General features: G+C 46.7%; 1 protein-coding gene and 1 long non-coding RNA gene across 2 annotated transcripts in view; one reads left to right on the top strand and one right to left on the bottom strand.

The window, feature by feature from the left end:
• Positions 1-22,402, bottom strand: part of notch2 (notch receptor 2) — a 25,246-nt gene extending 2,844 nt beyond the window's left edge. The window contains exons 1-34 of the mRNA XM_061297067.1: positions 21,817-22,402; positions 15,749-15,830; positions 9,975-10,249; positions 9,316-9,523; positions 9,060-9,193; positions 8,503-8,625; positions 8,062-8,295; positions 7,602-7,757; positions 7,347-7,532; positions 7,159-7,272; positions 6,978-7,091; positions 6,671-6,904; positions 6,136-6,246; positions 5,864-6,056; positions 5,647-5,792; positions 5,468-5,581; positions 5,268-5,387; positions 5,047-5,199; positions 4,750-4,978; positions 4,474-4,675; positions 4,237-4,390; positions 3,971-4,155; positions 3,768-3,900; positions 3,458-3,709; positions 3,268-3,380; positions 2,370-2,905; positions 1,743-2,084; positions 1,531-1,673; positions 1,266-1,470; positions 1,115-1,202; positions 896-1,046; positions 506-825; positions 282-429; positions 27-124 (exon numbers count right to left, since the gene is read on the bottom strand). Of these exons, the coding sequence (XP_061153051.1) occupies positions 27-124; positions 282-429; positions 506-825; positions 896-1,046; positions 1,115-1,202; positions 1,266-1,470; positions 1,531-1,673; positions 1,743-2,084; positions 2,370-2,905; positions 3,268-3,380; positions 3,458-3,709; positions 3,768-3,900; positions 3,971-4,155; positions 4,237-4,390; positions 4,474-4,675; positions 4,750-4,978; positions 5,047-5,199; positions 5,268-5,387; positions 5,468-5,581; positions 5,647-5,792; positions 5,864-6,056; positions 6,136-6,246; positions 6,671-6,904; positions 6,978-7,091; positions 7,159-7,272; positions 7,347-7,532; positions 7,602-7,757; positions 8,062-8,295; positions 8,503-8,625; positions 9,060-9,193; positions 9,316-9,523; positions 9,975-10,249; positions 15,749-15,830; positions 21,817-21,889 (6,069 nt within the window). The 5' untranslated portion in view covers positions 21,890-22,402. The remainder of the gene's footprint in view (positions 1-26; positions 125-281; positions 430-505; positions 826-895; positions 1,047-1,114; positions 1,203-1,265; positions 1,471-1,530; positions 1,674-1,742; positions 2,085-2,369; positions 2,906-3,267; positions 3,381-3,457; positions 3,710-3,767; positions 3,901-3,970; positions 4,156-4,236; positions 4,391-4,473; positions 4,676-4,749; positions 4,979-5,046; positions 5,200-5,267; positions 5,388-5,467; positions 5,582-5,646; positions 5,793-5,863; positions 6,057-6,135; positions 6,247-6,670; positions 6,905-6,977; positions 7,092-7,158; positions 7,273-7,346; positions 7,533-7,601; positions 7,758-8,061; positions 8,296-8,502; positions 8,626-9,059; positions 9,194-9,315; positions 9,524-9,974; positions 10,250-15,748; positions 15,831-21,816) is intronic.
• Positions 21,722-25,754, top strand: LOC133166844 (uncharacterized). The gene is made up of 3 exons (XR_009717859.1): positions 21,722-21,876; positions 25,116-25,223; positions 25,400-25,754. It is a non-coding gene; the product is annotated as an uncharacterized LOC133166844 (long non-coding RNA).

Below are 25,754 nucleotides of genomic sequence, written 5' to 3'. Positions count from 1 at the left end.
CAAATTTCATTCAGTCGACGGCTAACCTTATTGTCCTGCATGTCGCGGTTGGCTCCGTTCTTCAAGAGCACAAGCGTGGCCTCCACGTTGTTCACTGCCGCACCCCAGTGAAGAGCCGACTTGCCTGAATTGACGGAGAGATAAAAAAGGACATACATGTTGAAAACTCACCTATGTCCTGTTTGTGCTCAGGCGATGTAAAAGTAGTGCTTTGATGCCATCGCGTGCCTACATATGATCTCAAGTACATTCCAAGGCTTTTTCCCTTTTGCATTACTGACCATGATCATCAACAGCGTTGATGTCAGCGTGGCAGTGGATCAGTTCCTCCACCATGCCTTCCACGGCCAACCTGGCCGCCAGGACTAGAGGAGTGGTGCCGTCATTCATTCGGGAGTCCAGATCCGTGGCACGATTGCGAATGAGAATCTACAAGGAAGCAAAAAGAAACGTCATCGGTGAGGAATCTCACGTGTGTCGTCCATATCTTCGATGCCGGCCTGACCTGGAAGACGCCCTGCGCGTCCGCCGCCACGGCGGCGTGCAGAGGAGTTCTGCCCATGTTGTCGTGGGCGTTGGGATCAGCGCCGGCGTCCAGCAGCCTCTTGGCGGCGTCCGCCCTGGCGTAACGAGCGGCCAGATGCAGCGCCGTTTCTCCCGTGCGGTCCGTCTGGGCCATGAGCGAAGCACCTTGCGCGATCAGGTCGGATATGACGCTCGGACCCGGTTCGTCGCCTCCGCTCTCCTCTTCCTCCTCGCCCTGGAACGAGCAGTCGGGGCCGCCGCCGTTGCGGAGCGAAGCCAACATCAGCGGCGTGAAGCCATCTGAAAGAAGAGCAATGAGAGTGGCAGGACGAACAAATTCAAAAAACTATCGGGCTTCAAGACTTCTTACCGGGTCCCTTGACGTTAACATCCAGACAGTTTGTATCTACATCGGCTTGCGGCGGAGTTAGGATGACATCGGCGGCCTTGCGATGTTGCAGGGTCCACTCCCTCCGGTCGACGCCTCCGTCGGAAGACATGAGCAAGGGCTTGTCTTCATTCTAACCAAAAGGCGACGTGAAGTTGGAGCACACGTCGCAATAACCGAGAGTTCTCCTAATCGACTCACCCTTGGGATCTTGGCTGGAACGTCATCGTCCATCCATCGCTGGCCCTGCCGTCCATCCATCATGGCTCCGTCCGGGCTCTTGAAATTTCTGATGTGAGCAGACAAGTGTTTTATTTGGAGGTCTTGGAATGCTCCTCATTCAAGCACTCACTTCATGTCAAAGTCATCTTGACCGACAGGTTCTTTCCTCTTGTCGTTCTTATGGGCCAAAAAGCCATCGGGTAGCCACAGCGACCCGTGTTTATTTTTCCTCTTGGCCGCCAGCATGCCCAACACCACAATGAGCAGAATGACGACGACCGCCACGCCGATCACGTACATGGGGAACGTGGGCATCTTTTGAACCGTCAGGTCACCTAAAAAGGAGCATCGAGAGTCGGATCTTGTTTACCAGCCCGGCCGGGAAATCGACTTACTGTTCACAGACACGAGAGGATAAGGCAGGTCGGCCTTGATGTGCGCCGCTGCGATGAAGGAAGCGGCTTCGTTGGTGTTGGAGAAACAGTCTTCGGACTTCTGAGCGCATTCCCGGTTATCGATTTGGAGGTGGACCACAGAACTGAAGATGTTTTGATATTAGACACAAACGTGTGGCTTTATCACTTTTAACAAAGATTCTCCTCCTTACCCGATAACTTCTCTCTCCATCTCACGCTTGCTTCTGCCCATTTGTAAGAGGCGCCCGTGGCCTTCCTCTGGCCCGTAGTACGGGTACACCATGGGCTCATTGTTCTCATCCAGCTTCACCTTCAGGTTGGTGTGTAGCAGTGCTCCCAAGGAGCGCAAGAAGCCACGCATGTCCTCAATCAGCTCCTTAGGCTGAAGCCGGACCACGATGACCAGGGTACCCTCGATGACTTTGGCCGGAGTGTCTTTGGCGCAGTCCAGGCCGTCCCAGCCGCAGGCCTCCGTGTTGCAGCTCCAGTCACACACCAGGTTAGCGTAGTGGTCCGGACAGTATCTGTCGTACCTAAAAAAAAAAGAAAATCAAACACTGAGATCTTGTTTTGATTTTACTACGCGGCTTTGCGCCCATTTTGGATTTGTTTATTCCCCTTGTAAATAACAAAACATTTATTGGTTTATTTTTTCTTTTATTTATTTATTTGTATTTTATTTGTTATTTATTTAATTTATTCATTTAGTTAGTAACACCTCTTTCAAAAATGGCTCCCTTGTCTAAAAATAAAGATAACTTAATTTTCAATTTTTGCATATTTTTTTTCTCCTCAAATCAGTGGAATGGGTGACATACTTGCAGGCGCTGGGCGGATGTTCCTGGCACTCGAAGCTATCGAAGAGGCAGCCGGGGTTGTCGCACTCCTTGTCGCAACGTCCGTTTTTAAAATAGTCCCAGCAAGGAACGCTGGCGGTGCAGTTGACCCAAGGCTGCTTCCAGTTGAGCGAGCAGTCGCCTCCGTCCCACTGACACTCGTGGTTGTTGCACTGCGTGTCGCACACTTTATCGCCCGCCTGGTGCTCGCACTGGAGATACGGGCAGGAAGGGCTACGCGGAACCGACACTTGGTTCTCGCAGTAGCGCCCGGAGAAATGCGTCGGGCAGCGGCAGCTGTACAGGTACGGGTTGGAAGGGTCGCTGAAGCACGTTCCGCCGTTTTGGCAAGGCGTCGGGCACGTCTGCTTGCTCTCGCAGTGCGGGCCGCTGAAGCCCGGTTGGCACTGGCAGTAGAGCTGGCCCACTGGTGACTCCACGCAGTTGCCGCCATTTTGGCAGTGGAGCTTGGCGCAGCTGTAGCCTTCCAGGTCGCCACAGTTGAATCCGGCAAAGCCCTAAAAAAAAGGAACATCCAATCGTATTCATGTTTGTCAAGTGGCGGTCGAGCATGTGGAGGTAAGAAGCGCATTTGATGATTATTTACAACAAGTGCTTGTCTACCGTACCTCGGCCATGGTTTGCCCGTCTGAAGCAAGCGTGAGGGTTAAAGAACGAGAAGAGGTTAGTTAAGAGAACAAGGATTAAGTGGAAAAAAGTAGTAACTTGACTGAAGCATTGAATTATAAAGTGTTGGATGGGTGTCTCCGAGGGGGCGTGGTCTAGTGATTGACATCATCGAATCACCTTTAAGCTCATTTCTATTAGACTAAAATTTAAATAAAAAAGTTTTGCCGAAGAAGTGGCACAGGAAACTTACAGGTGGACAGGAGCAGGTGTAGCCGTGAACTGAGCTCATGTTCATGGAGCAGACGCCGCTGTTGTGGCACGGCTTGGACAGGCACAAATCCACCATGGACTCACAATGGCGACCTTCGAAAAGAGACCACGCATCAGAAGAATTTTTTTTTTTACGTCATTATCGTGTCTCTCGGCGGGGTTCAGCATACCGGTGTATCCAAGGCGGCAGCGGCACTGATAGTCATTGTCGAGCTGCACGCAGTCCAGGCTGCCGGCGGCGTGGCAAGGTCCAGACAGGCATTCATTGAGATCACCCTCACAGTGTTCTCCGACAAAGCCCGGCGGGCAGGTACACGTATATCGCCCAATCCCGTCCACGCACTGACCGCCGTTACGACAGCGCGGCTCCCACGAGCCGGGCTTGGGCGCGCAGTCGTCCGCGTTCATCTCGCACTGGAGACCTTCGCGACAAGCAGATGATGCCACATCTGTGGTTGGCGGAAGGAAGTCGGGGCTTACCTTGTGTTCCTGGCGGGCAAGCGCAGGTGAAGCGGTTGATGAGGTTGATGCACGTTCCCCCGTGGAGACACGGCCTCGAATTACATTCGTCCACGTCGTACTGGCAGTTCACCCCTTGGTAGCCCGGCTTACACTACGGAAGCAAAATGCGCGTTTAGGACAGAGGTGGAAGCTAATGGAAGGGAGGATAAACATTTACTCACGACACATTCATATGTGCCCTGATAGTCCATGCAAGTAGCTCCATTGCGGCAAGGATTGGACTGGCATTCATCCACCATATCTTCACAGTAGCTGCCCGTGTATCCTGGCTGGCACTGACACTGGTGGGAATTGGCCACGTTCACGCATCGCCCTGCGTTTTTGCAAACATTCTCCACTTCCAGACCTGGAGGAGTAAAAAAAAAAAAAAGACATGTAACATACACTACCTGCTAGAACATTTTGTAAATAGACGAAATGTCCTCACCATTTCGTGCAGCAAAGTCCTGGCAGGACATATTGGGCACATCGCAGTAAAGTCCAGTCCAGCCCATTTGACAATGACAAGTCCAGGAGGTGGAGGTCTGAGAGCAGGAGCCGCCATTGTGACAGCGCACTTGGCTACACAAGTTGACAAAGTTCTGGAAAAAAGTGTTTAAGTCAAAATTGTGTTGGAAGCTTCTACTCCAACGTCTTTCATCAAATACGAAAAGATGACACATGCCTGGCAATTTTGTCCGTTGTACCCGACAGGACAAGTGCATCTGTAGGTGCCCAGGCCGTCGGTGCAGGTTCCGCCGTTCTTACAAGGCTGGGAGTCGCATTCGTTCTGCTCATACTCGCAAAAGGTGCCGTAGAAGCCGGGTCGGCAGCGGCACGAAAAGGTGTTGATGTCGTCGATGCATGTGCCGTTATTCAGGCAAGAGCTGCCAAGGAAAGGAAAAGGAAAAAAAAGTTAGAAAACCCAAAAAGCAAGTTGAATAATCATTGGGCAGCTGACCTTTCGGTGCATTCTTGGATGTTGTGCTCACACAGGAATCCATCAAAACCCGCCCGACACTCGCACACGAAACTGTTGACGTAATCTCGGCAGTTGGCGCCGTTCCAGCAGGGTTGGCTGGCGCACTCGTCGATCTCGGTCTCGCAGCGACCGCCTGCGAAACCCTGTCGGCACTCGCAGGCGAAACCGCCCACGTCGTCCACGCAGGAACCTCCGTTCAAACACGGGTCTGAAGTGTGCACGAGGGGAATTATTTCATTAAGAAGATTCATCACCTAGCGTCGAGGGCAAACTCACTGGGCGAGCAGTCGTCGACGTCTGTCTGACAATTGTGTCCGCTGTAGCCGGGCTGACATTTACACATGTAGCTGCCCGGGCTGTTGACACAACGGCCGCCGTTCCTGCAAGGATTCTTTTTGCACTCGTTGACATCCTCCGTGCAGCGCGGCCCTGTGGCGAGAAACAGAGGAAGAAATTGAAGTCACGCGGAAGTCCTGGCATCGAACAAAATGACGTACCTTGCCATCCGGCAGGGCATCGGCAGGTGTAGGAGCTGTAGTCCGCCGTGGGTCGGCAGACTCCTCCCCTTTCGCACGGATGTGAAGCGCAAGGGGCAAGCTCGTCCTTACAGTTTTTACCTGTTTGTAATATCAACACAAATCACATTTTGGTTGACAACACACTGCGCCGACGCAATTTCGTAGTGAGGGCGCCCGACCTGTGAACGGCGGACTGCACTGGCAAGTGTAACCGTTGACCCTGTCGATGCAGAGGCCCTGGTTGAGACAAGGATTGGACGCGCACTCGTCGATGTTCTTCTCGCAGTTCACACCTAAGAGCAGATACGGAGTTTAAGTTGAGCTCAAAATGATTTATATCACACTGTCTCAACGCTACCTCTGAATCCAAGCTGGCACACGCAAGTGTAGCCGTTATGTCGGTCCACGCACGAGCCGTCATTTTGGCACGGATTGGGCTGGCACTCGTCTTTCTCCTGCTCGCAGTGTTGCCCTTCCCAGCCGGGTTCACACTCACAATTGTACCTGGTGGCAAGGACAAGGAGGAGATGAGAAAGAACCACACGGGACCGAGGGGGGGGCGTATTCGGGCTTACCCGTGTTGCTGCTCGATACATTGGCCGTGTTCGCAAGGCTGGTGCTCACAGTGGTCGATCCCAGAGAGGCACAGGGGTCCGTGGGTGCTGGGCGGGCACAGGCAGTGGAAGCCGTTAACCTTGTCCATGCAGGTCCCGCCGCTCCTACACGGGTTGGAGGCGCACTCGTTGATGTCCACGTCACATCTGAGTCCTGTTAGATGGTCAAGAGCATCCTCAGCGCGAAACGTTGCTTTCGAGATTCAATCGGGATTGTGGTTTTTGAAGCATACCTGTGTATCCTGGGGAGCACACACACTTGTACTCATTAATGCCGTCTTGGCACTCTCCATACTCGCAGGGGTTGCTGTCACAGTCATCTTCATTGATTTCACAGTTCACACCTGAGGAAAGAAGAAAATATTTATTTGATTACATCATTTTATTGTATATTTTTGCTTTGTGTTAGAAATTATTCTATTTATTTATTTTCTTTATCAATTTATTACATATAAATTATATTTTATATGCAAGTCTGGATGTCGTCTCTATGTAATACGGTCAAATGACCACTAGGGGGCATCAGAAGACACCTTTCTGAAAACGCCCTCAGCAGGAAGCGCAAAAATGTGGACAAACCAGTAATTCAGCAAAAGTCAAATACATTCGGCGTGTGTCACAGCATGACGAAGCTAACGCGTAAGTGAGAGCAGAGCAAACTTTTAAAAGAGGAACTTCGCAGGAGAGGAAGTGCAAGTATGAGACTGGAAAGTGAAAATGAACTCCACTTCTGGTCAGTTGAGGACAGTACAGGAAAAATAGTTTTACCCGAAGTCCCAGGTGGGCAGTTACACTGGTAGCCGTTGACCAGGTCGATGCAGCGTCCTCGATTCTGACAAGGGTTGCTGTGACACTCCTGCACTTGGATGTTGCAAATGGAGCCGACGTATCCCGGGATGCACTCGCAGGAGAAGGTGGCGATCCCATCCTTACACACGCCGTGGTAGCACGGGTCCGGCTGGCAGTCGTTGATGTTGTCTTCGCAAAGAAGACCCGTGAAGCCTAATGAGAGACGTCGGACGAAATTTAGTGTGGTTTCAAAACGAGCGGGTCGTAAAATCGGTCACGAACGTACCTTCGGCGCATTCGCAGTCGTAGCTGTTAGGTCGGTCGATGCACTTGGCTCCGTTTAAACACGGCGTACTCGAGCATTCGTCGATATCAATCTGGCACGTTTCGCCACTGAAGCCTGAACCGTGACAACAACAAAAAAAATTTTTCCCTTTCAACTAGCCACACTTTTAGTGCGTACCAACCTGCCGGGCACTCGCAGACAAAGCGGCTGACCTGGTCCAGGCATTTTCCCTGATTCAGACACGGGGAACTCAGACACTCATTCACCTCGATTTCACAGTGAGTGCCCTCAAATCCTGCAGGATGTCACCCAAACTATTATTTAATTCATATTACCGTATCACGTTAAATTGCTTTTTGTGAAGCGTACCGGGCATGCAGATGCAAGTGTAGTCGCCGATGCGATCCAAGCAAGTGCCGTCGTTCTGGCAAGGGTTGGACGCGCACTCGTTGACATCCTGTTCGCAACGTGGTCCGGCGTAACCTCTCACGCAGTTGCACATGAAGGAGCCGTCCGTGTTGACGCACTGGCCGCCGTGCTCGCAAGGGTTGCTTCCTGAGGAAGGGAAAAAAAAAAAAACAGACGAGGTGATTGGCAAATTGTTGGTCGGCACGTCTCTCTCACCGATGCTGCACTCGTCTCTATCGTTGGTGCAGGTGCTGCCGACGTAACCGGCCGGACAGTTGCAGTGGAACATGCCGGTGATGGGGTTGGTGTCACATTGGGAGCCCTCCCTGCAAGGGTTGCTCATGCAGGCGTCGTCAATGTGGCAAAGTAAACCTGAAGGAAGAAAAGGGATGATCGTCATCATTAGCTACAAACTGGGCGATAAGCTAGTCAGCTGCGGTGATCACATGAGTTGGATTCTCATGAAGCGCGGCTGCTGCATCTGCCCGAGGGTAGACGGCAGGGCGGCAGTAGGATCATAAAATCATCTAAATTTGGAATATATTAGTTCCGGGTAGACCTGTTCCACAGATTGCAGTGGCTAATGTCCAAGAAGCATTTGAAGACACCTACTGGTGTTTATTGATTCAGTTCACAGACACGCCCGGTGGTTCTAAGGGTTTTGTAACCGGCTCACCCGTCTTTCCATGGGGGCAGAGGCAGATGAAAGAAGCCACGCGATCGATGCACGTGGAGCCTTGCGTGCAGGCGGCGGTGGCGCAGTCGTCGATGTTTTCCGAACAGTCGGGTCCGCTCCAGCCGTTGACGCACACGCAAACGTAGCTCCCGGCCAGGTTGTTGCAGGTACCGCCGTTCTGGCACGTGTTGGGCTGGAGACGACATTCGTCCACATCCTCGGTGCAGTGCTGACCTGTGGACAGATGAATGAAGATGGAATGAAAACAGCAGTCGTTCGCCACGAATGTACACAATACCGCAGCGGCGTACAAAAACGGCCGCTCGCATTACCGTAATTTTTGGACTATAAGTCGCGTTTTTTTTTTCATAGTTTGGGTTGGGGGGCGACTTATACTCAGGAGCGACTTATAGTCCGAAAATTACGGTAATTCAAACTTACCCGTCCACTCCGGAGGGCACTGACAGTTGTAGGTGTTGACTCCGTCCATACACGTGCCGCCATTTTCGCACTGATGACCGGGGCAGTCGTCAATGTTGTTCTCGCAGTTGGTCCCGTTGAAGCCTGGAAGAAAATATATGAACATAAATCAATTGCTCCATGTTGTTACAATCTTTCACACCATTCATCCAGTCAGTACACCACAATGCCTTCATTAGAAACTAAACACAGCGTAACACTGAGTTCCATTATGTACACAGTAAAGGCTTTTTTTTTTTTCCCCGAGGTGTGTTCAGGTTGACACAGAGGGGTTAAATTGAGGCTGAGATGGCGCATATGTAGACAAACGGAAGAATTATGACATGCCCCCATAGTGTAGAAATAGCAACTGTGTGTTTGTAGCGTCCGCTCGCTAACTGGAGAAGAGTGACAGGGCGTTGACAGCCAGCATGACCTGAATGTTTGTGTCTCAAACAATAAAATGAAACATCCATTCTCTTTTTACACTGGCCAGAAAAAAAAACCTCATTTAACCTTACACAGTTTCAGCTCCTTACCCGGAAGACAGTGGCACGAGTAGCTGGTTTCGGAATTCTGATGGCAAGTTCCTCCGTTTAAACACGGCGAAGGCGAGCAAGGGATGTAGGAGCTCTCGCAGTGTCGACCCGTGAACCCGGCGCCGCAAATACATCTGTGGAAATAAAACAAGAAACATTTTGAGAGCTTCTTTCCATGCTTCGTTGTTAGCCTCCATGCTAACGATGATACTTGGAAAAATGAGATGGGCGCCCAAAATGTTTGATATGGTCTCACTTGTAGGAGCCAGGGGTGTTGATACACGTGCCTTCGTTCTGACATTTTGTGGGGGAGGCCACGCATTCGTCGGTGTCGTTGAGGCAGCGGGGACCCGTGTAGCCGGGTGGGCAGTAGCAGATGTGTTTACCGCCGGGCAGAGCGCGGCATGATCCGCCATTGGCACACGGGCTTGACAGGCAGCTGTCCTCATGCTCACATCGCTGTCCTACGAACGGGAAAGAAAGAAGACGCAGAATGCCGTGATCCATTTCTTTCTATCGTTTCCTCACTCAGCGAGCCAATTTTTCCCACAAAAACAAACAAAAAGTTTCCTTCATACAAAGACTTTACCTGCTTCGCTTTTTAGCAAGAGGTACCGTAATTTTTGGACTATAAGTCGCACCGGAGTATAAGTCGCACCAGCCATAAAATGCCCAAAAAAGTGAAAAAAAAACATATATATATATATGTATACAAGTCGCTCCTGAGTATAAGTCGCACCCCCACCCAAACTATGAAAAAAAAAAAACGCGACTTATAGTCAGAAAATTACGGTACTACATATTAAATCAGCATTTTTTTTCTCTCTTTACAACAAATGTAACTTTATTCAGGACGATGAAGTCGACTAACCCCGAGGAAACCTTAGACCTGAAATGAAGATGGCTTTCTCTCACCTGCCCAACCCCGGGCGCACTTGCAAGTGTATTTGTCGAGGGACAGCAAAGTGCATGTTCCTTTGTTGGCGCACGGGTTGTCGGGGTAGCACGTGGAGTTCTGGGGAATGTGGCAGTACTCTCCGATGAAGCCCAGAGGACAGACGCAGGTGGCGCTGCCCGGGACGGGGACACCGGCGAGCAAGCTCACGGAGCAGTTGCCGCCGTTCAAGCACAAGCCGGGATGACAGGGGTCCTTGTGGTGACAGTATTCGCCCAGGAAGCCTGGCGCGCATCTGCACGAGAATTCAAACAACAATGTGTTAATGCCAAAGGCGGCGTGACAGTGACTGTGGTGACTTGTCGGTTGTATATCCGTCAAGCATTTTTGCGGTGTCACAAAATCATATCACAGTTCTGCTCGACACGTTTCTTTTTCCAAAAAGCTCATTTTCTCCGTGATTTAGACATAAACCGGTGTTTTGGATGATTCATAAGAATGGATCAACAAAAATCAACCGCCCGCGACTGACCTTACAGACAAATTGATGTACTGAAATGATAAAGAGGACAAAGGAGGAAGTTGGAAAGGTTAAACTGAGGTCAGTGAAGAAGAAGTTCAAAAGCAGAAGGATGAGAAGTAGCGTCAGCTGGAAATTGTTGACAGAGGCTCGGCAGAAACCACGGCTGCTTTCTTTTTCAGACAATCGATGAAAAATAACACGGCCATCTCCCCGAATGTTTGCTCGTCTACATTCAAGCCACAGTCGGCCACTCCCGCTCAAGCCCCGCCCACAAGGCCACCCTCCTTTTCCTGCCATCCAAAGCGTTCCAGATGAATAAGTCTACGTTGGAGTAGCGTTGAAAAGTTGACCACATCACACAACGGCGAGCCCACGCCACCATAACCGATGTCGCTTTTTTGATTTAGCACGTTTCATCATGGGGCACGACAACATCTTGCATACAGTCAAACTGAAAAAAACGACTATGTATGATTTTTTTCCACCGCATTTACTCCATTGGTCTATTTTTCGTCTGCTGCTGGGAAAGTAAATTACAACATTACACAACATAGAAAGTCCACAAAGGGTCATATGTTCCCTTTGAAAGTTTCTATTCCGCACTTGGGTGACGGGACGTTGGTTGCCAAGTGTATCGTTTTGTCACAACAGCTCGTACTATTTCCCCCGGTGCGCCATTGTTGGAAAGTGTGCGGGTGCTGTCTTGGGACGGTGGATGATTGAGTGAACTGGCGCCTGCTACAATAGGCCCCTACAAACTTGCCTCCCAGGACGACGGGCTCAGGTGACATCATTGGAGAGCCCGTCGAGAAAGGACGCCAAAAATTTTATATCCCAATCTAAAAACTCAAAAGTGGCCCAACTAAATATCGATTGTCGCACAACATCGTTTTTCTTCCGCCATTCCATCAAATCACTGCGGTTCAACTCGGGTCGAGTTAATCCAAATGCCAAAGCGTCCGAAAACGATAACACCCAGTCCTTCCGGTTCCAGTACCAGATGGAGCGCTTTCTTTATTAGCCTCGGGAAGTCTCGCTCCAGCTCGCGGCAAACAGACAAGGCTGTGCATGATTCATATTATTGTCAGGGAGTGGCGTCTCACCGGGGAGGAAGCATTCTGTCAAATAAAAAAAAAAAGAGTCAACAGATGACACATTACTCAGCATTGTCATCCGCAACTGCACATTGTCTCGGCATCAACGCGACCAGACTGTTTATGCTGTGGAATTCTTTGCCTCCCCCCCTCCCCTCCATCTTTTCTCAATCCTTCCCTTCCAGCTTTCTGCAGCACTTCTTTACCTCTTTCTCACTCCTCCACCTCGCAGTTCTGGCCAACTCAAGGTGTCAGGTTTCTACAGCTGGTTCACATTAGCGCCCCCGTACACACACACACACTCACACACACGCCTTCCTTCTTTTCTCTCTGCACTCCTTCTCCCTCCTCTACCTCATGCTGACCTCAGCCAGTACCGGCTGGCTGCGGCGCTTGGGATCGGGTTGAATCTCACCAATAGAGTCTCTCAAACTAGTTTCTTTGCTGATCTATATACCAGGCCCCTTGTACCCACCCCCGCTAGTTCCCCAAAGTTCAAATCTGAAATGCAGACCTCGCAACCCCTAATCTAGTCTCAAAGAAGCCTAATAACTTCATCATGCTTTCTTCCCCCCCTGCGGCAATGGCAGGGAAGCAGCGTGTGAACGTACGTGCGCGTATAACTCGGCTCACATTTCAAACCATGAATGCCTCGACTAAAGTCTGTTCAATGTACCGTGGCCCTGTGTGTGCATGTCTGGACGTCCAAAAGTCAAGTGTATAATACATTAGTGGCTTTATCGAATGGCTCAGCGTGAACAAAATGGCCACTTTACTGCTGGGGGGGGCGATATAGAATAAACCTCCCCCATGACTGTGGGCTTGGCGTAACCTGGGGAATGCATCTTTCCTGGATGCCGCAATTTATGTAACAGCTTAGCGGTGTTATTTAAAATCTGCCGAGAAAGAGAAATGGGGGGCTCACATCATTTGAGAGCAGAGATGAAGGCTTGAATTTTTTTCAAGGATTTTTTTAATCATTCAAATTTGGCAGTGTTTACAATTTACAATGCATATTTATTTTTCTTTTATTGGAAATTGAATCGAGCTGAGACCCTACTAAGAATAAATACCAAGAATGTAGTCACAAAAAAACAGTGTCACAGAGAATCGAAACTAACCAGAATTAGACTGGAAGACAAAAAAAAAAAAAAATCGACAAAGAGAGCAGGAAGCTGAGCAGGCTTACTAAACAAAGTGTGGCGAAAATAAGAAGTCAAAATAGGGTGGAGTCCACAGTGGGCTCGCGTGGTAAAATCCGAGCCTTTTTCGTGACATGCTTCATGTAAGAAACTGTGGTTGACAGACAGCGTCGGTCGGCTCTCTGCATAGCGTTTAGTCATCATCTTGTCCTTGTGGTTGTAATGAGGTCTAACTATAGACCTTCAAACTTTACAAACACTCATTACCTTACTTGAAAGTTTTGTCCCCCCCCCTCAAAAAAAAAAAAAAGGCGTACTGACTTTAAAGAGCCTGACCTTTGTCATTCTTGATTTATGTCACCCGAGTGCCACTTTAACAGATGCCAAGTTTGAATTGAGCATTTGCTGCCTAAAAGGTGACATTTGGCGCAACGCTTTGGATGATTCAAAATAACAAAAGAGTTATATTTGGCCCACCTTGTCATCATCAGTGAGTGAAATTGTCACTGGTAGCTGGTTGCGACATTCCCCACACTTTTGTAAGTCTTCTTACCAGTCTGGATATGAATGGCCATTACAACTTGTTTGTTTGCTTTAGCCAGTCTGAAATAATGTATTTTGGTAGCCTTGATAACTGAAGATATTTTTAACCAAAATGGCTGCTTGTGCGAGTGAGCCACATCCTACACAAAGAAGCTCTTATCGTCGTGGCTGCACTTTTAACCACATCTAGCAAGCTGGGGGGAGGACCAGGGAGATTTACGACATTACAAACGTTGGCACAAATCAGAATTCATCCTTATCCCATATGGCGGCCATTTTATTTTTCTTGTACTACACGAAAAGAAGTAAAGGATGATAATGAGGCTAGTCTAGTCGTGTCCTGAAGGCATCACGACCCTCCAATGAAGGGACCCGGTCACGGATAAATGACTGACAATGTGATGAAAGTAGCAGGAGGCAAATTATAGCCGCCTCATTCCCTTCACTTGTTGCTCTCTCATCAGTAAGAATTTGTGCTCTGGGGTAGTTCTTCTCAGATTACCTGAAAAGAGGCATCCTCTTTTCTTTTGGCCTTTTCTCTTCCTCTGTCTGCCCCGCGGGCAAATTCTGCCTGTCAGATCAAACAGGCAACAGGTCTGCACGACACCGTTTTTTTTTTTTTTACTGGAACCTGACTGTGAGAGAGCGACCGGTTTTCAATCATCACCTGACTATATATAAAGGAATTTTATTTTGCGCAAAGCCGGCAACTCAACAACTAACAGTGAGTCGGCCATCTTGGAAATGAGTTTGGAGTATTAAAAAGAACGTACCGGGAGATCAACTTATGTAGGCGCGTTGTGAAAAGAAATTTACATGTGGTGTCATTTCAGTAATGATGCAAGACGTGAAAAGCATAGCAAGCAATTAAGGGACAAAATGTTTTTTTTTCACACGGAAGCTAATGGCTTGCAGTCACACTGGTTGGGCAGCTTCTCTCAACCCTGCCCTAAAATGCCGGTAAGCTTTCCTATTCAATTTGTCGTGCAAAATGGGATTTGAGAAATAAAAAAAAAACAGCATAGGAAAAGCATTTCCGAAGTTGCATTCATAACGTGAGCTCAAAAATCGGCGCGAAGGAGGTTCGCCCAAGTTCTTCTTGATAGGATGCAGTCAGACCAGTTCGATCCCAAAAAATAATCATCCAATGCGGGCCCAAAGTCTAGAGTGAGTGTTTACTTACAAGCGACTGCCTTAATTCACTGAGCAGACGAGCAAATAGAAAATTTGATTTGGTTAACAATGAGCCCTTTGAGCAAAAGGAAGACGGAACAAAAAATGGGCAAGTGTGCACCAGGGCGTGTGTGTACTTTGTGTCTATGTGCGGGTAGAAGGAAAAAAAAAAAAAACATTCGACTGAAGAGTTAATCAGTATAACAGTAGGCAGTCACGTTTGTCAGCTGACTTTTCCTAAATGAAAGAATCCTCTCTTTTCATGTTCGCAGGAGCAAGGCGGCTGTTTTCAACTCTACTTTGGTCGAAAACTCGATTCCAGTTAATCCTCAGTCACCCACTCAACAGTCAGGATGACCTTCAACGTGTCACCTGATATTTTGCTGAAGATTTGGAGTCGGTCTGCAAAACACAGTCGAGCCACCCGTGATGGATGTTTGGTCCTGAAAGAGAAGCCGGGACTGGGTCGAGTAAATCAATGTGGTTTAATATCCACCGCGACCACCAGCCAGGAATGCGTCATTCCGGCGATTTAACGGCGGTCGGTTGATCATCGAGGTGACTGATCAGATCCTTCGTCTTAATATTAAAATATTCTAAATAAAGTGAGTCCACACGAGCTTGACTCGCTATCTGACCTTCGAGAAGACAAAGAATGTCAAACAGCGAAGAAGATAATGCGACTCACTCCGGCTCCCCTTTTACAAGAGTCACTCCTGGCATTCCCAACGGTGTGGGAACGAAAACACGGGCTGATTCACACTACACCTGATGAAATATGTTGGCGGGCTGTCACAGTGATGACATTTGCTGGCTTTTAATTAGACGGTAAGAAAAAAAAGCGGAGCTCACGCTGTAAAACTCAACAGGGCCACACGAGTCAAGCACAGAATCAAAAAAACGAACGAACGAACGAACGAGCAACAACCTGTGAGGACATCCTCCGGAACTTTCAAACTAAAATTTTTCTTCTATTGCCGTGACCTAAGCTCTAAATAAACGTGACCAATTACATTTGTCTTTTCACAAACCACCTGGGGGGGGGAAAATAGTGGAAAATTAAACAGCGGCAATGCCAGAATCTGTTCAATCTGTAGTAAGGCCGATTGAAATAACATTCAAGGTACTAAATAAAATGTTGGAGAGGGGAAATGTGTGTCTTGGTATTGTTCCCAGTCGCCGTGGACTTTCTCACACAAAGCAGTCCATTATTCTCCGCTCTCGTCAAAGCCAAACCTCATGGCTCTGTGGATTGATATAAAAGCCCGACTCGCTCGGCCGGCTTTGGCGTTTAGCATCGAGAGCTAGCTTGCGCTTACCTGCAGTGTCCGGTGCCGTTGCTAAATGTCTGACAGGTGGCGTTGTTAACACATGGCGCTTTGTCATCTACACACTGAAGAGCTGTAAGAGACAAAAATGAGAGCTTTGTCAGAATGGGACATTTTTAAATAAAGTTTTTCACTTCAGGCACACGTCGCTGTTCCTTCTCCCGCCGCCAGATAAAGCAGCGTGATAGCTTCCTCTTTAACGCGGTAAGGTTGGCCTCAGATTAGCGACCGGTCACAGGGCCGGCAGACAGAAACGAGCCTTGAGGAAAGAAAACAAAGCCCGACTATCTCCCTGCCAATGAAACACTCATAGCCGCACACACCGGCCATTGTGCGGGCACCGGGCCTCGGCTCGAGTGGTCTTTGCAGACACCCAAGTGGCGCACGCGGGCAAAAAGACATGCTGTGTTCCAGTTTTTATTAATCCGTGCAATGTGGCTGCCAAATGTAGAAAGGCGCTGCGAGGCGGACCAGATTGAGCGCAACCGTGATGAATCATATTTCGAATAGCGTCGCTGCTTTCGTCATTTTCGGGAAAACAATTAACGTACTAAATTCAACAAAGAAGAGCCCGGGCTGAATTTTTACAACCAAAATATGTGATTTAGTATCTTTGACAAAACTGAGGCAGGGTCGATTTTTTTTTAAAAGGCTAACAAGTATTTGAACGCTGAGCGGGTGGTGTTACTTCCTGTGCCTGCGACTCATCTCAGGGTCACCAGAGTTCAAGAGTGTCTGTGACTAGAAGCAGACGTGATCGGATTGCGGCGGCGGAACTCGGAACGTGCGCGCGGTTCATTCTCGAATGGTGACGAATGTATTGGAGGCCTCTTCGTCTGACGCCATTCGACATGGGGATGCCTGGACGTATAGCGGGGTGAAATTTATAATCCTAGCGTGCGCACATGCTAACGGTCCACTGGGACCGCTGCAAAAAAGAAATCCATATTGGTTATTATTTTCTGGAGTATGTGAACGTATCAGATGATCCGACTCTGACCCCGCACTCGTCGCGCTCGCCAGAGGGAGGGGGGGGAGGGAGCGAGCGGAGTCGAAAACAAGCGAGAGTGAGGAAGTAATTAGGAAAACAACACGAGAAGACTAAACACAAACCGCCGTCCGTCCCTGCGCCCTGGCACACATCCACGCGGCGGAGGACAGGAAGTTGTTCACGCTAAGTGAGGAAGTCAAGTCATTTCCTGAAATCGCTGCACAAGGCGCTGAGATCCTGCACTCCGAGCCGTCGCCATGGAAACGTGCAATAAAATACCTTTGGCTCAGCATGGGAGGAGGGAGATGAGGCTCAAACTAAACACCGTTACCCCGAGGGAAGCTCGGCCGGGCCCACACAAACAGCACACACGAAATATTGGCTCGTCTGACGTCACGTTCGGCTTGGAAGCAAAAACGTGACACCATGCGAGAATATTTTTGGCCTGATGTGGAAATACAAGTGACCGGACTTGCGTAACTTCACAGTACAATTGGCATAAAATCTGGCAAAAAATGTTAAATTCTAAATAATAATGTAATAGCAATAAATATTTTGCTCATGCTTAATAAATTTTTATTTTTTTAGTGTTTTTGGAGGGACTTTGGAACCAATTAATGGCATTTCTATTCATTTCTATGGTGAAAGATGATTTGTGACTAATAATCCTGTTTATTTGTGAAACTCTTCTTTAATTATTATTATTACAAGATCTTACTATATAGATTTAAAGGTACAGTGGTTTTGAGAAACCAGTGAGGTCACGGAGGAAATCTAACCTTAAAATCAAGGCAGCACTGTAGTTAATTACCCAGAATGCTTTGAGATTTTAGCCTAGGCGTGATCCACTAATTAGGCGGCCGACGGTCCACTTATGTTTATAATTAGAGAGGAGTCGGTCGAGCGTGTTTAGTGGCAAATTAGCCAGTGTGTAAATATGTGGGACAGAAACAAAAGAAGAAAAAAACAAAAGAAAAATCAGACAGACAGCGATTATCAAAACAGTCGAAACTATTTTGAGGGACTTTCCCTTTACTCACTCAGGTCCAAAGTTTTTGGAGCTGTTTTTAAAGGGAGAGGCTAAGAAGAACCAGACTGTAAAATCATTTTTAAACATGTCACAAAGTCTATAGGGCCGATTTTTTTTTTTTTTTTTTTGGGGCGGCATGGCTTAGACTTCCTACTAACTCGGTTCACCCTGCCTGAGTGTCTCCGGGCTTACGGGCCTATTTGGCTGAGGAATGCAGCCGGCGGTAATTCCTTCTTAATTTTCTAACCCGTTGAGCAGGGCGGACTCAACGCTTTGTGTAATTCGCTCGACCTTCACCGCCGCAGACATCGCTTCCTGTGGTCGGGCTCGCACCTTTCCTTCTTCCACATTTTGACTGGCGACTATTTAATGCATGAGGATTAAAGGCGCTGAGAACAAAAGTGGTCAAGCCAGCACCTTAAATGATACACAATGCTCCAAACTATCCGCTTGTACAACACTCGGAATGGAAAAGACCGTGAAGAAGTTCTGGTGGGTAGAAGTGGGGGGGTCGAGTAAATAATGCAGTGTTGTGAGTCGTTCAACAAATTGCTTTGTCTTCGGAGGGAAGGGCTGAGCTGCTGCACAAAAAAAAAAAAAAAAACGCATTTCACACTATAAGACATCTTCTGGAATGCCGTTCGTTCGCATTTGGGCTATTTTAAGACAACTCAAAAAGTTTTTCTCCCTTTGGTCAGGTAGGAAGTAATAGTCTGTGCAGGGAACAAAATTGAGTGCAGTTCGGTTGTCTTTCACTTTTAAGAAAAATACATAGCAGAAAATCTGCAGTATTTAGACTTTCTTTTTCTTTAACAGCCAGACACTGAGTCAATATTTTTTGCTTTGTTGCATTTCAGTGCAATGTAGACCAAATACATATTTGCTTTAGCGTCACGGCGTCAAGAAGGCTAATTAGCTTGAATTGCTCTCTTGCCTTTGTTGCCGTGGCGTAGCCTCATTGACTGCGCCGGTAATTATGGGAAGTAGCAACAAAAAACAGGTTGGGCTTCCTGAGTTCAATAGCTATGCAAATATTTTCTGTTTGAATTACTTCGAGATATGAAACGATATTATGAGGATTGTTTTAACATATTTCGGATCACTTGGTTTTTGTTTAAACATAAGAAGAAAGAAATCCAGAAGGGAAGTCATTCATTTTTAAAAATGTGCCCAGAATATTTCAAAACGATACAAAAGAAAAACTTTGAAGTGCATGTGTGTACAAGTTGAAGAAAATCGGAGTGCTGAAGAGCAAATTCAGCAAGTCCATCACTCAGGAAAACAAACTCGTCAGCAAAATTGCAGTCAATCAAATTGTTTGGATTCTTTTTAACTCATGCGTTTTGTTCCTGAACATCTTTCATAAACTGCCCCGAGGATAAGACTAGCAAAATGTAGGTCAGAACAGAAAAACACTTTTGCCCTTTACCAAAAGAAAACCTCCAATACCAGTGCCCCGATACCAATAAAGTCTTTAAACCCTGTGTTAAACCCGGAGTTAAAAATATTTGTCAAAGTTTAAGAACCGGTCTACTCCGGATCTGGAAGGTATCCCCGTCGATACCCAGGAGTTGAGTGGCTCTCACATTCCACATCTCATCGCCATGATGAAGTTGCAGGTCGAGATAATGCTAATGCCAACCTGCTACTTCCCACACGACATACATAGAAAGCAAACACTCGGCAGGCCTTTATTATTATGTTTGCCGCAACAAGGGGGGGTACGACACACCACGCCATGTTGACATAAGACATTTGTGACATTTCACATTTGTGTTAGCAAATACCTTCCATCAAGAAAGCAAGCCCTGTTACAATCCACCGTGGTAAACGGACTGGTAAGCGTTTTATGATGAGTTGATTTAATGCGCGCCCATAAAAGTTTAACAGCGTTCCGTAGAGCCGACAAAGCCTTTGCCCCTCCCCTGTGATCTTTGGCCCCACTATTAAGGGGGCTCGGACCCCTGGTTTGGAAATCTCCGCGTGAAATGATATTTTAATATGAAAGAGGTTGGATAATGTGATCAGTAGGCATCATCTTGGTATATTACGGTTAATTCAACGTTGTACTGTATGCATGTGTGAGAAAGAGCGAGAAAGGGGGCTGGCGAGGTGGTGGAATGTCAAACACCAACAACATTCCACTGCTCCTCCTTGCACTGCCTGCAGCACTTTTGCATTGTCTTTTCTCCTTTTGTGTGATTTCCACTCATTGGGCATTCATAGTAGCCATGCATGTATCCAATTGGAGTTAGATAAACGTCGCTCCATACTCGTCAAGGAGCTTTTGTCGAGGGGCGTCGCCGTGTTGTTAGAACTAATGAGGCTTGAGAATAGACTAAATATAATCAAGTTAGGACATTGCAGTAGTTTACCAACAGGGGAAAATGTGAAAGTGCAATCGACGGTTAATCAATGAGCAGATGAAATGGTCGAGGACCTTAAACTTGGAATCCTCAGCCGCTCAATAATAAATACTCTCAGATGTCTGTAAAAACAACAAGAATAAATGTGATATGGATTGCAAAACACAAAATAAAAACATCTGCACAAAACTGTGCAAGTATGCCCAACAATAATGGTGATATTTAAATTAGAAGTCGCGCAACATCGTCGATTAGTAGTTGGGCAAAAAAATAAATAAATCACTTCATTTTTTTATAACTTTCTCCTTGAGCTGGCCTTCCAGTTTGCGCCTTTCTGTCTGCTTTAACTAGCACTTGCGGCTCTGCACTACGGAACGTGGATTAAGGGTTTGAAAGCCGCTGTGTTCCACGATGCAATATTTATGTGCCAGTTATGCTGCGTTCAAAAAAAACTTTGTGCTTTGCAACATTATTTGCTCAAAACAGACATTTTCCTCACAAATGCTTGCTGTCCGGCTAACATGAGCTAATTTAGCAGTTATTAAAACCGTGAGAACACTTTGTTGTCTCTAATTGCTTCACAAATGGAAAAAGTAGCACACTTCCTTCCACAAATCAGAAGCGACGCCTTCGCCAAATCAGCAATGAGTCTCACCCCACTGACCTCCCCGATCAAATTCCCGTCCCCGCTTGGAAGACAATCAAACAAGACTTTAGTTGCTGCATGTGACTTTGTGTTTTCATGTGCCCAAAACAAACACGTGCAACAGTTTGTTTTGCATTAACACAGTCGTTGAGAATGAATTATACGACCCTTGCTAAATTATGGAGTGTGTTATGTACAGCTGTTAACCATCATTGTCACAGATGGGGGGAAAAAAAAGTACTCACATGCTGTACTTGAGTATCAGTGCAAGTAACTTGAGTAAAAGGTGAAAGGTAACCAGCTTAAAACACACACACATGCACGCACACACAAGCACATTTGGTTTTATTGGTATTGTGACAGTAGATCACCCCCCAGGAAGAAGAAAATATCTTGCAGACCCCAACTTAGTGCCACAACTATAATAGTATTGTCTAAAAAATATATAAGTACACCTTGTCATAACATTGTATCTTGATATGACAATTAAAAAACAAAAAATATATAAATCTACTCCACCTACTGTGGAGAATGTGTAATTACACTTTATTTTAGTACCGTTTTAAAATCAAAATTTCAAAATTGAAATAAAATATGTTTTATGGGGTGTTAAAAGTTTTACAACCACTGCATTAGACAAATCTTAGTTTAGATCATTTAATCGAATCGTGAGTAAACAAAGTTAAATTTGAGAAAAGTACGTGTTGTATTTATTGACCTTACAAAAGGTGAGTAAATTCGGATCTTTTAAGATTCTGTGATAACATCATAAATAAGTTATGCTAGATAGCTTCATTTTAAGAGCAAAAAAAGCAGAGGGGTTGTTGATCTATCAGTAGTTTGTTTAAATGTTTAACGTCGTTAAAATGTGACTTAATTACCTGATGAGTTTGGAAGGATGAAGAAAAGTGCGGAGTACAAGTGAACGCGCAGTGATGCTACGCGAGGGAAAAGCGCCAAGGTGTCTGGGGGGGGGAAAAGTTGACAACTCGAGACGTGAACTCCGCCGTAAGAGAGGACACTTACCCTGGGAGAGGTGAACGAAAGTCAGGACGAAGACTAGCGACGTTCCCGAGGAGAAACCGGGTAACCTCTCCATGTTTTTTGGTGTAAAATCCACATAAGGTCAGGCGAGTTCCAAAAGTGTGCTGCCTGCTTGCTTGCCTCTCCGGACGGTGACTTCTCTCAAAAAAAAAAAAAAAAAGAAAAAAGGCCGGCTTCGCTGGGAATTGACGCGTGCGTAATTAGTAGATGAAAAAATAGTAACTCGACGATGATCAATTAAAGCATGTTGGTTGTTTCTTGATAAGTTGCTAGCACGCGTTTTTCGGCGTGGATAGTTTTTAAAAGTCCTTGTTTTGACTTAAATTGCTCAGGCGCCGCGTCGCACCTCTCTACCTCTCCATTGCTTGTCAACGAGTGAAGACGTGAAAGCGGATATCCTTCCGCCCTTCAAGTGGATCTATTTTTCACCAAAAATGATGTCCCTTTTAAAGCCACCAAGGCTCGTTTTCTACTTATATAAACTCAAAATGTACAAAAATGATGAATTCTATTAATGTATTCGCCTGTTGGGTCGAGGGTACGATGAAAAAGAAACTTGCGGAAAAGTTTTCTCTCTCGATGTGTCGCCGCAGCGGAGGAATTTTCATTTTATCATTTTTGTACTTGGCGGATGACTTCAGATTAACCCGTTCATTGAATCACACAAAAACTACACGACCATTATAAAACTCTAAATAAGGACGAAACTTTAATGTTATTTTACGGTTTTGTGGCAGGCTGAGTGCAGGTTTCTGGTCTGGATGGAGGTGACTCTTTTTTAAGAAAAGATCGAAAAGACAAAGGGACCCCTACTAGGTGCAAAAAGGTCAGCAGGGGGGCTTTTTTTAGGGGAAACCACAGGTTGATACTCAAACCATAAGCAGTCAAGTGCAACAGGAAAAAAATACTCATTTTACCTAGTGTGCATTCATGCTAATGTCCTGGTTGCCTCACAGTTCTGAGCTTCTGCATGGGTTTCTTCATCTAGTTATGTGGAGCAAACCCATGCAAGCACGAGCCTCACTTTCCAAAAAAATACATTTATTCTTTGAAAAGTAAATCATTCTAACTAGTTATTTTGCATTGACCAGTCCAGGGTCCAGCCCACTTTTCTCAGCAAAAGTCAGCTCGGGCAAACCAGTCTATTATTGTGTCTCTTCTCAATCTCAGAACCTCACTTACAGTGATGGTGGCCCATCCTGCTCTGGTGAATCAGAGAATGTGCTGATTGCAATAATGGACTGCCCCCTTTATGTCAAAATCGGAACTAAACCTAGATTTAAACCAGTATTTATCAGAAATTCTTAATTAAGAATGAAAATAATAATGTCAATTCACTCTAGTTTTCAGTGGATCAGTGTAGCGAATAAACCAGGTGTAAATCTGTGACTCATCACAAGGATAAGCAAACCACCCCCCCATGTCGTGCCATCGATTGTTTGTCTTTACACCCCGTGACAGAACACTTGGCGGGCCTCCTGCTGCTCTGTCCTCCATTCAACCCAGCTCGAAGGCCTCGCAGGACCAAAAGGAGCAAATTAAGCCCCCCTCATGCAATTCATTTTGTAGCAAGTCCAATTTGTCAGATTGTTCATATCTATTGATAATAAATAACTTGCATAGAAGTTGGCCATGGCGTCCCACTGGGATCCGCACGCCGACCACTTATTATTTATTACAAGTGGTGAAAAGGTCTGTCATTACGATAGTGGTGTTATCAAGAAGTGAATGAACTCAAATTACTCCCGACTGAAGATCTAGGTAGCAAATGCAGCGGTCATGTGACAGCGGAATATGACGACCCGTCTGCAGCAGTGCTTTCTTAATGATGTCACTCCAGATGTGGCCTTGGGAAAGATGGTCTGAGAAAGGGCGTGGGTCGGCCTCATGAGTAGCAAAACAGGGATTAGTTCCCGCCCGCCGTGGACGCTGATTAAAGACTTCCACAGGAGAACAGATCCAGCCCTGATACTTCAAATCCAGTGGAAGGATAATTTGGTGAAAAGCAACAGATTATATTGCTTAATTTAAAAAATGTGCATCTTTGGAACAGATGTACTACTTTTAGTTTTCTTCAACTTATTCTCATAAGACTAATAATGTTTATTTTTTATTTTTGTAATGTTACGTTTTTCTCCAAAAAAACAATTCCCAATAAAGTACATTCTGTCTGGATCTCATAGCAGATTATTTTTAACCTTCCTTTTTTTACGCCAGTATTTTGAAGCCACTCTCATCAAAGTGGAAAATCTTCACGCTAATTCAGAGCGGATCGGTCAGGGCGACTCCAGCTGTCAGGCGGCAAGACAGGAGGAGGACGAGGGGGTTGGGAGGGGGGGGGCGATGGGAGTGACTGATTACGCCTATGTGTGTGTGTGTGTGTGTGTGTGCACGACACCATAAACACGGCATCTTCCATAGCCATGGGAAACCAAATCAGCACCTGTCAGGCAGGAGGAACTGCCTGTGCTGTATACATGACGGCCTATAGTTAGCATTCACCTCATCATAAACAGATATAGAATGACTAAGGTCTCGTGACGTCCATTCTTGCGGTTTGCAGATTTCGGTGGTCGAAATCAACCCATTTAGGATTAACCAATCAGAGAAAACGATTTATCTGGAAAAACGTGTTTTTTTTTGAAACCCCTCTGCTGTGTTTTTCTAGCGGGACTGATTTATCCCAAAAAGTTAGCAGCGTGACCTCTGTCGAGGAGCAACTCACCAGAACGAATGCACACACGGACATACATATTTGGATGGAGCAAAGGTCACGGGGTGGACGAGGCGAGGCGAGCCTTGCCCCTACAGTGCCCCCCGTTTTATGTTAATGGCGCAACATAAACAGGCAAACACGCACGATTCCATCGTATCAGCACTTTCAGTGTGCGAATTGTTCTTTTCAGTTCTGCGTCCGTGCTAGCGTTTCGACATATCACATGAGAACATTTCAGTACGTCTACTTTATGCGCCAATCTCGATTAGCCGCATAAATCCATAACTTTTCCCATCTGCCGAACATGTGAACCGTTGTGTAGCGCTCATGTAAACATGAAGTGATTGGGGGGGGGGGGTCATTTATCTTCATGACTTTATTACACTTTAATCTCTGCTGCTTTTTTGTATATTCTGATGACAGCAAGGTGTGATGAATAACAAGTTGAGTTGAGAGCAGCCCCTCCGCTGTCCCCTTACCGTGAGAAGTTCCCTGTTCCCAGGCCCCGGTGTGTACGTTTGGGGGGGCAATAACTCACCAGGTCCCCCTTCACTTCCTCTTTTAGGCCCTGCGCTTTTTATGATCTGCTCCTCTGCCGCGCATCTGCCAGCCTCACCGCTGCAATTGGACAATGGAGAGACGAGGAGGAGGAGGTGGATGCAACTGGGATGAGGTGGGAAGAGATGAATGCACCTTTTCAAAAAATCTAGTGTATCCATTTCACTTTGAGAATTTTTTTTCTGTAATAAATTAGAGGAACAGACGCACGTCTGAAGGAGGCCTTGTGTATTTAATACGTGCGCCGTGTTGCTGACCCCCTGATCGCACCAACTATTTTAATCCAATCAGCTTCCTTTTCACATGACTGTCACACTCTGGCCGTCACCATGGCGATGTGGCGAGAGGAAGGAACAAGAAGCTGAGAAAGGTTTGCCTTGTCCTCTTCCTGTGACATTTAAACACACATATACTTTACAGACAGTCACTTTCATAGGTTTTGGTTGCTCTAATGAATTACCTTGACCTATGAGTTTTATATTTGCCATGAACAAGCTTGTAAGTCAATTTACTCCTATAATACCCCAGAGCGAAACAAGATTGCACAGGCAGATAAACATCACATACTGTAAGCGAGACCAAACATCAAAACTCACTTCCCCTCTATGCAGAGGTGAAAAGTTGAGCCTGTGCCCTCTGGTTCTTT

This window comes from Syngnathus typhle, linkage group LG14 (assembly GCF_033458585.1).
Source record: "Syngnathus typhle isolate RoL2023-S1 ecotype Sweden linkage group LG14, RoL_Styp_1.0, whole genome shotgun sequence".
Lineage (NCBI taxonomy): Eukaryota > Metazoa > Chordata > Actinopteri > Syngnathiformes > Syngnathidae > Syngnathus > Syngnathus typhle.
The sequence above is the reverse complement of the archived record's forward strand: the minus strand, read 5'-3'. Positions and strand labels throughout refer to the sequence as shown.